The sequence below is a fragment of the Ptychodera flava genome, chromosome 8 (genome assembly GCF_041260155.1).
Source record: "Ptychodera flava strain L36383 chromosome 8, AS_Pfla_20210202, whole genome shotgun sequence".
Lineage (NCBI taxonomy): Eukaryota > Metazoa > Hemichordata > Enteropneusta > Ptychoderidae > Ptychodera > Ptychodera flava.
In genome coordinates, this window is record NC_091935.1 from 20,303,029 (window position 1) to 20,317,657 (window position 14,629).

General features: G+C 38.0%; 1 protein-coding gene across 1 annotated transcript; it reads left to right on the top strand.

Moving 5' to 3' along the window:
* Positions 1 to 378: 378 nt before the first annotated feature.
* LOC139138752 (elongation factor Ts, mitochondrial-like) lies at positions 379 to 12,781 on the top strand. The gene is made up of 7 exons (XM_070707263.1): positions 379 to 479; positions 1,958 to 2,118; positions 3,383 to 3,511; positions 4,436 to 4,558; positions 5,603 to 5,756; positions 6,544 to 6,789; positions 11,903 to 12,781. The coding sequence occupies exons 1-7, from the start codon at positions 458 to 460 to the stop codon at positions 12,088 to 12,090; spliced, it is 1,023 nt and encodes a 340-aa protein (XP_070563364.1). The 5' UTR covers positions 379 to 457; the 3' UTR covers positions 12,091 to 12,781.
* Positions 12,782 to 14,629: the final 1,848 nt, after the last annotated feature.

Genomic DNA, 14,629 nt, shown 5'->3' on the forward strand with positions numbered 1-14,629 from the left:
CGGGGAAGTGATGGGGCTATGTAAACCATCATATAATTAAGGTTAGTGGAAACCAAGGTACAATCATTCACCGTCTCAGCCTCTGCTACACAAGATACATGTGTGCGTGTGGGTCGGACCATGGTCGACCAGACGACGCAGAAATATTTCCACCGTAGTATGCAAATCAGTATGAGCTCCCTAACTCTATGAAGTTTTAATCGAACTGTAATTTGTACCTCAATGAAACTTGAGAGATATCAGATGGAGATTATGCATGCTAACTTGGAATATGGTCAATAAAAGAAATCGTAGGGGATACAGGAAACCCGCACAGTTTGGCACAAAGACTAAAATTTTAAGCTTTTTCGTAGCAGATAAGATAGGGGTACTTAGTAGAGTAATGACCTAACGAGCAAACATACAATAAGGTTTCCTATGCGGAACACATGCGCTTCAAGCCGAAACAGCAGCAGATATGTTCTGTTTTCGGAATTTCCGTGAGTATATGCCTTGCTCTTTCGAACAGTGTTTCGCTATGTAGGACGAACAACTGACACCTTTTCACTTTCACTATCCTTACACACATCTAATGGCCTACGTGACCCCACGGCGCGGTAAGTTCGTTCGCGGTCACCATGATCAGTTACATCATTGTCATGATTCAGTTCAGTTCAGTTCAGTACAGTTCAGTTCAGTTCAATATACTAGATTCAGTTTAGTTCAGTTCAATATCAGCCCATGTCATACGCTGATGGCTACTACCAGCTCGCGCTGCAGCCCTCGGCACGACCAGCTGACGACTCCACTTTACTGAGTAGGTACGACTCTTTGCATCTCCGATGACCATAGTAGTACATGGTCTTTGCTATTGCAGTCACTTGGCCACACGTACAGTGATTCTAGTTTCTCGAGGTCACCACACGGACACGCTTGTGGTTCAGTCGCCGGTCTGTGCATTGCTGTCCACCGACAGTGAGTGACACTCTGTGCACTTTCCAGGCACATTTCCAAGACCATTATTAAGATCAACTGGTAATCACAGGGCAAGCTTTATCAACCAGAGAGGTTTATTTGCCAGGTTATAGCATGATGATCCCTCGAGGTTAACGTTGGCCGATGAGTGTTGCAAAATATGCAGCATATTTTGTCCACTATTAAATTTGGGTTGATTCCTGTCTTGAGGCTTGTACCGGCCAAGAGGTTCATACACTGAATCACAAACGAGAAATTGCACATGCTACCAGCGTAATCTTGGGAAATAATCTTTTCAAAAAGACTTCCTTGGGGCCCCTCCTCAACCATCTCCCATTTTATGTAGGATATAAACGTGATTAATGCCAACCCTGCAACTAACTAGTCTAGGACCTCTCCTCAGTTATGGTGTCACTGTATGCTATGTTCCCACTAAACGTAGCATACTAAGGAGAGATCCTAGACTAAATTTTTAGGTAGTCTAGGACCTCTCCCTCGTTGCATTGTACAGTAGCCTATGCTGTGGCAGTGGGAGCTTGTACACTATAACTGAGGAGAGGTGCTAGACTAATTTCTAACTAGTGTAGAACTTCTTCTCGGTTACGGTGTACGCTATGGTTTGACATAGGTTTTGATAACCGAGGAGAAATCTGAGACTAAATTCTAACCCCCTCCAAGGTTATGCTTGATGTGCTTTCTTCTTATCAGTGAAAAGTCTGTAGACTTCAGTGATTTCTGGTGTGAGGGCGCCCAAGTCTTGCCATCTTTTGTCATTGCAAATTGATGAAAGGCAAGTTTACTTCAAAGAAGTGGAAGTGAACCTGTCAACCTCCATGATTGACTGTGGAAATAGAAAAGAGTAATGGTGAAAATGTTCAAACATATGAACTGCATAAAGAATATCAAAATAGAATACAGTTTGAACAACTTACATCTACTTTATGCAGTTTATCGTAAGTTATTTTTGATTAGCATAGCCATGTATTTCCCTATCTCTCCACAGATATCAACACCCTTTGTGTAAGGTTTTTTAACACAGCCAGCATACAGAATGCCGTGTCCAAAGCCAAGAAGAGTAACCTTGCTAAATTAAGGAAAAAAACAGGATTTTCCTTTGCCAATTGCAAGAAAGCACTGGATAAATTTGAAAATAATTTAGAGAAAGTAAGTATGAACTGTTGATAATAATGAGACTTTTCTTCAACTATGTTGTACCTCATAATTTAAAGTAAAATTTTGGAATACAAGCAGCGTTCTTCATGAGGCACTTTAGAGGGTGTGTAGGACACCCCTGTGTTTCGGATATAAACCTATTTGTATGTTTATACACAGACAGTAGAAGTGAGGCTTTATTGTCCATGATTTATAACAATACAAGGTTATGGAAATTAGGTATTGTTATGTAAATCAGTTGACCCTCCAGTGTTCCAAGCTATGTGGAGAATATTTGCAAGTTTTGATGACTCTGTCATCATGGCAATGAAACAGATATTTACTGTGTCAATTTTCAGTGTTGTGCTGCAGTGATGGCAGTATAGACCTGTTTGCAAATTATGTCATAGTTGTCTCATTAATATGCAAAAATAAATATTTGTATACATATTTAGATTACATCTTTTGAAATTATGCAGTCACATGCAAGAAAGACAAAATTTAAAATTTAGGGGCAATAGCCAGTGTTATAATGAACACCAGAGAAGACACATCAAGCACTCAGACTACAAGCTGCAAAAACCACGATATTTGCAACACTGAAAAAATTTGTTTGAATTTCTATAACCAGAATCTGATGGCATGTGTGTGCAGCTATATTTAGTAATAAATCTGCAATCACAAGCAGCCCTATTGTATTCTGACCCACTTGCCAACTGTTTTAAAAATTAGTCTAGCTGCTAGGACACAATGTTTCCACTCGTTATGCTTATATCTCATTTTCTTCAGGATGGGGGATTCTGAAAAATATTCACAAAAAAGATGTTGCTTGACTCTTGTAACCAGTATTTGCTTATAATACAAAATAATTCCTTTGATCCAAAGTCTTCACCGATTTGCATTGTCATAATCCTGAAACCAAGCACAAGACACTATCAGATACATGACTTAACCTGTTCTCCCCTCATTCCATGTAAACAGGTCCTCATTCACCATTGATAACAATGGCTGCAGGGCAAACCATCGTGGTGAAAGAGTGATAAATTCCAGCATTATGTGAATGTTAAAACAAACAAGCAAACAAACTCAAAAGTGAATCCCAAATTTTTTCAATAATGCTGTACACTTCTGGAAAGAATTCTGTACTGAGCCCTTGTGTAGCGTCACATACCATTCCAACCACAGGGGTCAAACTTCACCCTAGAAAATAAAGTTGTCCCAAAAGTTGGTATCAAAAGCATGATTCATCTTCATTGACATTTCACTGAATTTTCAGGCAGAGGTATGGCTGAAAGAGCAGGCCCAGAAGGAAGGCTGGGCCAAAGCAACGAAACTGCAACACAGAGCAATGGCACAAGGATTGGTTGGTGTTCTATGTGAAAAGAATACTGCTTCCATGGTTGAGGTACAGTACATAGTACTCTAACTCCTATTGTACATAACAGAGGGAGAACTTAACACTTTCCATGGCTGATTAAAATTCGATGATGTTAATCGATGTTTTCATGGTTATCCCACAATGCAGTGCTGTGGCAGCTTCAGAAACCATACACACTCAAAATAATAAAAACATACCGATTTTGTGTGTACAATGGATTATTACACAAGAATGACATAAGTTTACAATCCTGAAAAATGCCTTGTGTATTTTGTATCCATCAGCAACAAAAATACAGGTCAAGGTGTAATCTGCCATAGTGTTCAGTGAGCAGTAACATACCCTGCATTTACTCTACAGTGAAAAAGCTCCATGAGTAATGCACGCTCTGTATACCCTAGCACGCACTGTATCATGTAACCAGTATGAACTATAGAAGCCGTATTAAGAGTTTTCTGTTAGATATACATGTACTGTATCTTGCATTATGTTTCAATGCCAGTACATGCAAGTGATTGTGTCTGTGAAAACCGATCTTGAATCGACACTTTAATCCTATGTGTAGATTAACAGATGTGCCACATTTGATTTGCAACCTGTCCACTTTTTATCAACGTTGTTCATGATGTGTGAGGGAGAATTTGAGAAATAGCATTAATTTTTTTTTGTCGGGTGATATATTGAAAATTTAAGAAATATACAGTGATGTCTTTTACAAGCATTCATTGAGGTTTTCTTAGGTCTCTGTTGCAGCAAAAGTTCCAGTCGCACAGCCAACTGTCCTGAGTGTTTACTGAATAAAACGCTTTGCTCAGCAGATACTCTTTAAATAGTCTTGTCTGCCAATACATTTGTATTAGGCACATTACTATGGCTAATTTCCAAAGGAACACTTTGCATATGTGTAGTCATGAAAGTTACTGACAGAGTTTTATTTTCATCTACTTTTAGGTCAACTGTGAAACAGACTTTGTCGCCAAAAATGACAAATTTCAAACTCTCGTAGGACAAGTGGCTGCTGTTACTATAAATAATTTTAAACACCTTAGTGAAAATAATGCAAATCATGTAAAGGTAAGTGTTTTCCAGTTGTAGTAATGTCTGCACATGATATTTTCAAGTTATGATTGAAAAAAGCCTTTTTCAGATAAATTTTGCATGTGCCTGTTTTATGCAAATGGTAAACAATATAGCAATGACATATACATGTACACCAATCTGTTGCCTCAAAAGCATTAGTAGTAAACAGAAAACAGCATTAATGTGCAGTAAGGAAGTTTTCCATTGTTTGCACTGAGTATTACAATACTTCCATATGTGTGGTTTAACATCTTCCAAATCATATTGCTACATTCTGCTGTGAAAGGGTATTCTGTGGCGTGATTTGATATTGTTGTTTTGCTGTTTGATTAGCATGTCGTATGTGTGGATGTAATGTTTACTCTAACAGGGTGCTGACAAATAAAATAGTTTTTTGCGAATTGAATCCCAATAGGAAATATTTATGCATATTTTAAAGGGACTTTAGCTGTAACTATTGACTAATTTTTCGCAACACTGTTTCAATATATCAACTACAGAATTTTACTATAATCTGATCTTCATGACCAATGCCCGGTGTCTTTCTTGCCAACACAGCCTGTATATGTGAAATGGCCATTGTTATTGTTGATAAATGTATTCTAGTCCGGACCTGAATACAAAATTTAAACAATAACAATGTAGATTATACTCATATAGGGTATACTTTTGAACTTATTAGGAATTTCTCCATGGTTAAGGGATTCAAACCAGATACTGCAGATGATACACAGAACAAACAAAATTAAAAATATGACCAAAGTTACAGCTAATGGATCTTTCATCAATTGCTACAATAAAATAACAATAGGTACTGTTGGGGAGATGAAGTCATCCCAGCAAAGCCACTTTTCTTAAAATGTAAGTGTCAAATTCTACGTACGTATCACAGATGTTCTTACAAACACCTCTAGTGGTCTTATGTGGAACATGATATCTCAGCATCATATCCATATACCAGAAAAAATATTTCTTTTAAGTCACTTCACACACAACACTTGATACTTTCTGAGTTCAATGACCACTTTATCCCCCAAGATTCCCGTAAGTGGTGAAGATCTGAATAAAATGATGAGTACGGAGCATCAGAAATCATTACAGGAATTATTAGTCTTGGCAATTGGTCAACTAGGAGAGAATGCAGCCATTAGGAGAGCAGTGTACCTTTCAACACCTGCTGATGTATTTATAGGTGGGTATTCCGCAAATCAAAGATTGTTTGCCAATGTCATCTACCAATTACTTTCAGGTAGTGTGTGCATAAGTTTTTCTAAAGTTTTCCATACAAAATCTACCTAACTTCTTGCTCCAGGGATAATTTTGAACCTATCTGCATATGCGCCCCCATTGTCACATTAGATATAAACATCCCATGTCAATCCTTTAAGACAGTTTTTACCTGGTATTCTCATAGGAATCCAGAGTGGTATTTTTGTAATGGCAAGTGATTGGTCAATGAAAGGTATACACTCGCCTGTAATCTAAATATGCCCATATATGGTCAAAGGGGCATTCCTTGGCATTCAAAATGCCCATGTTTTTAAAAAGCGGCCACCTGCTTAAAATCTGTGATTGGTTAGATTTTCTCTTTCCATTGTAACTGTGGCAAAATTGGAATAGGTGACAGTACCGATATATCTTTAAAGTGGTCTTTAATGTGGTACAGCTTTTAAAATGCAGGATTTTGGGCACATGAATATTCCACCTTGATCAAGAATCATTAGCATAAAATTTCAATGCTGAAACAATCCTCACTAATGTAATTTGCATAAATTAATACTAATATGCCTCGATCTTGCACTAATTGGCACAGCTAGGATTAAAAGTATTGTGATGTAGAAAGCAGAACCTTTAAAAAAAGGTGTGTGCCACCATGACATTTTCACACTTATAAAATGATTTATATTTCTTTACTTTTCTTCATAAAGGCTGTCAGCTTTGGATGCACTCTTACGCTCTTTAAAATTTCTATTTTCCAGGTAATTATGTCCATTCAACTCTATCTACAAAAGACTCCAAACATAAATGTGTATTTGGCAAATACGGTGCACTGGTGGCATTCAAAAAAACAAGAGACGTGGGTAAGGCTTTCAATCCAACTGAATTTGGCCGTCGCCTCGGACAACACATTGTCGGAATGAGTCCAACTTCAATTGGGACATTTGACGATGAGAAGGAGATAAAAACAGAAGCAAAGAGAGAGGGAGAGGAAAAGGATAGAACAAGTGAGTGTAATTTTTGGACACCGTGGTGCGAAGCACCAAAGGTGTCCTATGTCGCCACAATGTCTGTGTGTGTGTCCGTCTGTCCGTCTGTCCGTCCGTCCGTCCGTCCGTCCGTCCGTCCGTCCGTCCGTCCGTCTGTCCGTCCGTCCGTAGACAGATTTTGTTCCACTCATAACTTAAGAACCCTTAGGTCCAATGTCATGCAATTTGGTATTTGGTATTATCATGATGAGACTTAGATCTGATTAGATTTTGGTGGGTGTGGCTTATTAATTAATTGCTCATTTGCATATTTTATGACTTTTTTCGTTCACGCAGATATCTCAGAGACGCCTGGAGCAATTTCGTTCAAACTTGGTAAAAGGATAGTACTCTACCTCATACAGATGCACGTTGATTTGTTTCACAATGTGATCAAATTTGGCCGTGTTAGAGGACTTTTTAGTTTTCGCCTCCATAGACTCCCATGTATAAGGCAATCCATAGACTCCCATGTATAAGGCAATCCATAGACTCCCATGTATAAGGCAATCCATAGACTCCCATGTATAAGGCAGTCCATAGACTCCCATGTATAAGGCAATCCATAGACTCCCATGTATAAGGCAATCCATAGACTCCCATGTTAAGGCAGTCCATAGACTCCCATGTATAAGGCAGTCCATAGACTCCCATGTATAAGGAAGTCCATAGACTCCCATGTATAAGGCAGTCCATAGACTCCCATGTATAAGGCAATCCATAGACTCCCATGTTTAAGGCAGTCCATAGACTCCCATGTATAAGGCAGTCCATGGACTCCCATGTATAAGGAAGTCCATGGACTCCCATGTATAAGGCAGTCCATAGACTCCCATGTATAAGGCAGTCCATGGACTCCCATGTATAAGGCAGTCCATAGACTCCCATGTATAAGACAGTCCATAGACTCCCATGTATAAGGCCAAGAAAAATAAAAATTTAGTTTCTCATCGTATTCATATTGCAAAAAGGATGCAGTGACACAGTTTTTAGTCCCCACAGATAAAGTCCAGGGGGCTCATAGATTGGGTCATGTCAGTCCGTCAGTCCATCCATGTGAGTCCATCCGTTCACGCAGATATCTCAGACGCTTTGACAAAATGTCACGTGACCTTTGACCTCAAATATACATATTTGTCCATAACTCGGTAACCACAAGTGCTAAACCTTTCATATATGGTATGATGGGACACCCTGTTATGCCACATATTGTACCTCATTAATTATGTGCATATCTAATTTTGAGCAAGCCAATAGAGCTAGAGGTCTGATTTTTGGTATATAGGGATAACTTAGCAATGCAATTTTTTTTGACAAAATGTCATGTGACCTTGGTGACCTTTGACCTCAAATATACATATTTGTCCATAACTCAGTAATCACTAATGCTACACCCTTCATATTTGGTATGACGGGACACCTTATGACGCCACATATTGTTCCTCATTAATTATGTGCATATCTAATTTTGAGCGAGCCAATAGAGCCAGAGGTCTGATTTTTGGTATGTACGGATAACTTAGCAATGCTATTTTTTTTGACAAAATGTCACGTGACCTCAATTACCTTTGACCTCAAATATACATATTTGTGCATAACTCAGTAACCACAAGTGCTACACTCTTCATATTTGGTATGATGGGACACCTTATGACGCCACATATTGTACCTCATTAATTATGCACATATCTAATTTTGAGCGAGCCAATAGAGCTAGAGGTCTGATTTTTGGTTTATAGGGATAACTTAGCAATACAATTATTCTGACAAAATGTCACGTGACCTCGGTGACCTTTGACCTCAAATATACATATTTGTCCATAACTCAGTAACCACAAGTGCTACACCCTTCATATTTGGTATGATGGGACACCTAATGACGCCACATATTGTACCTCATTAATTATGCACATATCTAATTTTGAGCGAGCCAATAGAGCTAGAGGTCTGATTTTTGGTATATAGGGATAACTTAGCAATACAATTATTTTGACAAAATGTCACGTGACCTCGGTGACCTTTGACCTCAAATATACATATTTGTCCAAAACTCAGTAACCACAAGTGCTACACCCTTCATATTTGGTATGATGGGACACCTTATGACGCCACATATTGTACCTCATTAATTATGCACATATCTAATTTTGAGCGAGCCAATAGAGCTAGAGGTCTGATTTTTGGTATATAGGGGTAACTTAGCAATACAATTTTTTTGACAAAATGTCACGTGACCTCGGTGACCTTTGACCTCAAATATACATATTTGTCCATAACTCAGGAACCACAAGTGCTACACCCTTCATATTTGGTATGATGGGACACCTTATGACGCCACATATTGTACCTCATTAATTATGTGCATATCTAATTTTGAGCAAGCCAATAGAGGTAAATGTATGATTTTTAGTATATAGGGACAGACTATAGGATAGAAATTTTTTGACAAAATGTCATGTGACCTCGATAACCTTTTACGTAAAATACACGATTATGTCAATAAATAAGTAACCACAAGTGCTATGTCCTTTATATTTAGTAGGATGGGAGACCTTATGACAACACATGCTTTACCTCGTTGATTATGCCCATATATAATTGTGGGCAAGCCAATAGAGCTAGAGGTCTGAATTTTGGCATATATGGATTAATTAGCAATACAATGGGTTTTTTTTTCAAAATGTCACGTGACCTTGATGACCTTTGACCTTAAATATGCATATATATGCATAACTCGGTAACCACAAGTTCTTTACGCTTCAATTTTGATAGGATAGTAGACCTTAAGATGTCACATCTTGTACCTCATTTATTATGCACATATGTATTTCTTGGCTGGCCAATACAGCTAGAGGTCTGATCTTTTTTCCCGATTTAGAACCATAACTTAGACATGCCTCTTGTTTCAAAATGGGAACAATGACATCGACCTATGTGTCCATAGATCTGAACATATACACTCCAGTGATACTTCTTAATGACCTCATTTCCCTGCCCCATCAAGACTAATACTCCTATTACAAGTGGGGACTATGTCAATGTCAATGACTTGTTACTTCTATACAGAATATTATCTCACATAGTGAGTGTCTGAATATTATTCTGAATTGTATTCCAAAGCACATTCTGAAAGGACTCTTCTGGAATATACAGAATATTATCTCACATAGTGAGTGTCTGAATGTTATTCTGAATTGTATTCCTAAGCACATTCTGAAAGTAACTCTTCTGAAAATTTCACATTCTTTGCCACTGCACCATCTCCCTAATACATACTGATGACCCACGGTGTCCACTCAAGTCTCACTTTGATTGACTTGATGAAACAGTTTGGTGGGCTGGTGACTCGAATGATGATGATGTTGTTGTTGTTGAATTGATGGTGACAATATAGCAATACTAATGTAGGTGCTGACAAAAAGTCCAATAGAGCCTGTGACTAAAAACAGTCAGTCATTGTAAAGCTTCACTGCCAGAGTACTTTTGACTGTCACTATGATCACAGACCAGTGATTGATTATATCATATCATATCAGATGTGATGTGACATCATAGATGATTATCAGGGGAGAAAAGTAAAACCACTTGATGTTATGTGTGTCATAAGTTTACAAAACCAACATTATGCCAAATTTAAGGTCTTGCACTGATGATTGTGTTATGAGTATATATCACCACTTTCGCCAGCCACACAGTGTTCTCCCTCAAAGTAAGCCTTGGTGGGACAGGCCTATGTATCATCTGGTTGAAATGCACCATCACGCAGTTGTAGATTGTCATTGAGTAGCAATCATGTAACTTCTCAATGCTAAGCTGTACAGTTCCAGAGGGCAGTGTTCATAAGGCTCTCAAGCTCAGGCGTATAAGCAACTTCAAGCTTACTTATTCCTCCCACGGTTTCACTGACAATCAGAACGTGATTTTAAAAAGGCAGCTTTGTTGAACTGAAGGTGCAATCTCTTTGTGTTCCTAACCCACGTAGACAATGTCAGTGATATTGCTAGTTCTGATTGGTCTGCATGATGGAACCCGATCGGTGAAATGCTTCACATGAAACTTGAAGGTGTTCACACAGTGGTTGGTCAGGGACACTACCATGCTAGCTACCAAATCACTTAACACGTTGTCTTTCTTGGAAAAGTGTACATTGTTAATGTTATGTTGACTTCAGTGACACAGCTTGAATGAAATGCTGTTCTGATCCCGCTTTCTAGAAATTTCATTTCAAATTTTGCAAGGTGATTTTAGTTGAACGTTAGCTCAATATTCGATACAGATGCAGTCAAGACACTTCCCAGAAGTTCCTGATGATGTGAAAATGTCATCTGTTCAAGTTACATCCATAATCTGAATATCAGAGTCTATTTTTGAAATATTTTGGTAAAGATAGCTGTTTAATAAGATTTGCCATGGCCAGAAGTTTGCTACCTTTGCATTGGTGATAAGTATGGTCATTTAGAGATATGGTGTTGTGGACATCGTATGTGAAATCTTGTGAATTGATAAACTGCATCCATTAAGGGTAGAACGCGCCTCGGGGACAGATATTCCGACTCAAATTTCTACAATTCTTTTCTGAGTGGGGGCTCATTTTAAAGCTCTTGGAGTAAGAAAAACTTTCATCACCTTAGTTTTACAAAAATCCAAAATTTTATTGTAAACCCATAGAGTTAGCACAGGGATGGCGGCTATTTTGAATTTCAAATTTCGCAAAATGTTCAGTAATTTGTTTTGCTAGTTCCAAACTTTGCATGGGGACCCCTAATTTTTATTGTTGATTTAAAAAGAGAATCATTGAAAGTTTCATTTAAAAAAGTTTGAGCAAAAGTATAAGTCTTTCACTTTCTAGGCACGAACTACACCTTGTGCCATGTATGACATATATACCTGTCTGTTCCAGAACTAGCATCTTAGTCATCTCAGTGATATTTCTATAATTTTCACATGACTGTAACATGAAATATGAATGACCCGGTATATATGCTGCCTCCATAAACTGGCCTACAGAGTAGAGTGTTGGAGTACAAATGAAAAAAAAAACATCACTTACTAAAAATAGCCTCGATCAACATTGTCTTTTTCTTTCCTTTAGGTGAAGACCAGACAGACGGTGACACGGAAGAAGCCAGACCAACGGAAAGTTGGACGATTGATGAGACGGAGATGGTGAAACAGGAATTTCTACTGGACCCATCGGTGAAAGTGGGTGAACTTTTAAAAGAGGAGGGTGTTGAAATTGTCGACTTTGTTCGATATCAATGTGGTGAAGAACTTGAATAGTGTTTTATTCTTTGATTTAATTTAATATATAACTGTGGAGTCAAACTTGTAATGTTACAAAACTTTGCTTAGCAAAAGTAGTTTTCAAAAAAAATGGCTAACATTATGGACCACTTCACAGACACAAACAAGCTAAAGGAGCTAGGGCATTATATTATGGCCAAAATGTACATAAGTACTTGGATATCTGCCAATAAAATCTAATGCATACTTCCTCATTTCGTTTTGGTGTGTTTGCTGGTGATTGTAGGTAGAGTCAGTGTAGCACAGGGTTTACATGTATGGTGTACATGAATTTTGTCATTCTGAGAGACTGCCCTTGTCTGAAATTGATTTGCTATGTACATAAAAGATATGTTTTGTGTGAATTAAAGTGCCTGTGTGGTCTGAACTGGCACTCATATTGATGATCAGTAGAGAAATACATTTCAAGGATACTATGAATGCAGCCAAACTGGTCCTAATATTTCCCTGAGAACAGCAGTTTTCCTCAGCTGTGTCTACAATATGAATGTACATCTGCCAAAACATTTGTGTAAAAAAATATACCGGTAGTTCTATAGTCCTTCAGGACACACCCATGTCATACAAGTTGATTCATTCTTCTCTGCAGTTTGTAATTACAAATTTTATCATGTAAATGACAGAAAAGAGTCAATGTTACAATAAATGGAGAATGCCGTTTATTACATTTACTGAGAATTGTGATCTATGAAGAAATGGAAGGATGTGTTGGGAGATATCTCTATCAGATGAATGACTCTGTTCTGTTGAATGTGTCAACAGTCACCTGGTTGGCTTCTTTTCTTGGACTCGGTGCATGAACAACAGCAGGAATCCTTTCCATGAGTTTGTTTCAGGACAGCCATTCCAGTTTCTCAATTTATGGTAGATGCAAATTCCATTTCAGCATACGCTTTATCTACATGATAAACTGCAATTCTTAATATTTACATACCTATAAGATTTTCCCAATCTGAATCTGCTGTCGAAAGGATAGCTGTGATTGATGAAATTTATGATTGAAGATTATGGATATTTTCCATAGGATTTGTACTTGGCACAATATGATTGAATAAAATATTGGGGGTACCTGTATTTTGATGTTTTGCACAAGAATTTCCATCAACAATGATACACAACTGTGCGTCATGTGGTGATTGCAATTAAAAAAAGATGAAACTACTTTATTCACCACACTGCATAATGGTGGTATCTGATATCAAATGCCTATGGGTCAATAGAAAGAAAGATTTTTGCAATAATTCTTAGGAAGGGCAACTTGTAGAGTCTCTGCATTGTATTTCTCTCCATGATTTTGTCGATTAGCATTGGACCCGCCTGGCGGCCATTTTGCTTTCTTTGTTTCCTGACTGGAGTCATTACTCGGGCATACCATGACAGCTTCATTTAAATTAGGAACGAAGGCAGGGCGCTATGATGTATAGCTATGACATACTTACCTGTCACTCATTCTAATTTGTGTATTATTTGGACTTCAATTCAGTTACGTCTATGGAAGTCAAATCATGCAAATTACAGGTGGGGACTGTCATTTACCGTGTCATTTACAATAGAACCGCAACCTGGCCTATGAATCGTATGACATTCATAATGTTCTTCCATATGGACTCACACCTCTTTGCCAGAGAATGGAATTAATTTTGAAAATTGACCACAATGAAGGAAAACGCCACTGCATACACCAATACCATAGTATAATTCTCCTTACAAATAAAAGATATATTTTCCATGTTCAATGTGCAAGATTATAAACTTGACGGTTTACAAATGTTGTGAAAAGGGAGTATTGTCATCCCTCTGTGCTCTCTTCTGTGTCACAAGTACTACATTTCGTAGATTTAATATAGTTTGTATAAAAGTGATCATTACCTTCAGATCCAAGACATACTATAATGAAGAAGTATTCATTCATTATCTGCCATTTTTGTCAAATATGTTTTAAGGTCATTTAAAAACTTAATGTACAGTGCCCTAATTTTATCCTGGGGTCCTACTCTACAACAAGGCATGTATTTGGGAAACCTTTAATCAAATTTACAATTCAAAGGAACAGGTGCAGCCAAGTGATAAATTCAGTCAATTTTAAAAAATCATCCTGGCAAAACATGTTTCAAAGGCTGATGTACTGATTTTATATATTTTGACCTTGACTTTAAAATTGTGGGGACATAGTGGAGCTGGCCCTCCTACTGGCATATGCAGACACTATGCCCTCCCTCTGAATGAAGATGCCTGTTGCCCTCAAGTATCTATGGTCTGCCCATTCCCACAACAGTTCAAGGTGCCCACTGCCTTTTCCTCATCACTGAAAGTTCCCTAGACTTGGTTCAAGTCGGTGAATTTTAAAAAAATAAAATCATTTATAATAGTTTCTCTTGTGTCTCTCCTATTTCGTACAAACCTATCCGGAATTTGGCAGCTCACGCCAGGTTTTCCCAGCGATTGAATGCGTCACGTTTGAGTCTGCGCAGTAGTGAGTTAGTTTCTGCCGGATTCACCGACTTGGACTTCTTGC

Excerpts from the sequence above, each read along its gene's own strand:
- LOC139138752 (XM_070707263.1), top strand. The coding sequence starts at position 458 with ATGTTCTGTTTTCGGAATTTCC. Across the intron at positions 480-1,957 it reads GTTCTGTTTTCGGAATTTCC|ATATCAACACCCTTTGTGTA; the intron begins GTGAGTATATGC and ends ATCTCTCCACAG. Across the intron at positions 2,119-3,382 it reads TTGAAAATAATTTAGAGAAA|GCAGAGGTATGGCTGAAAGA; the intron begins GTAAGTATGAAC and ends CTGAATTTTCAG.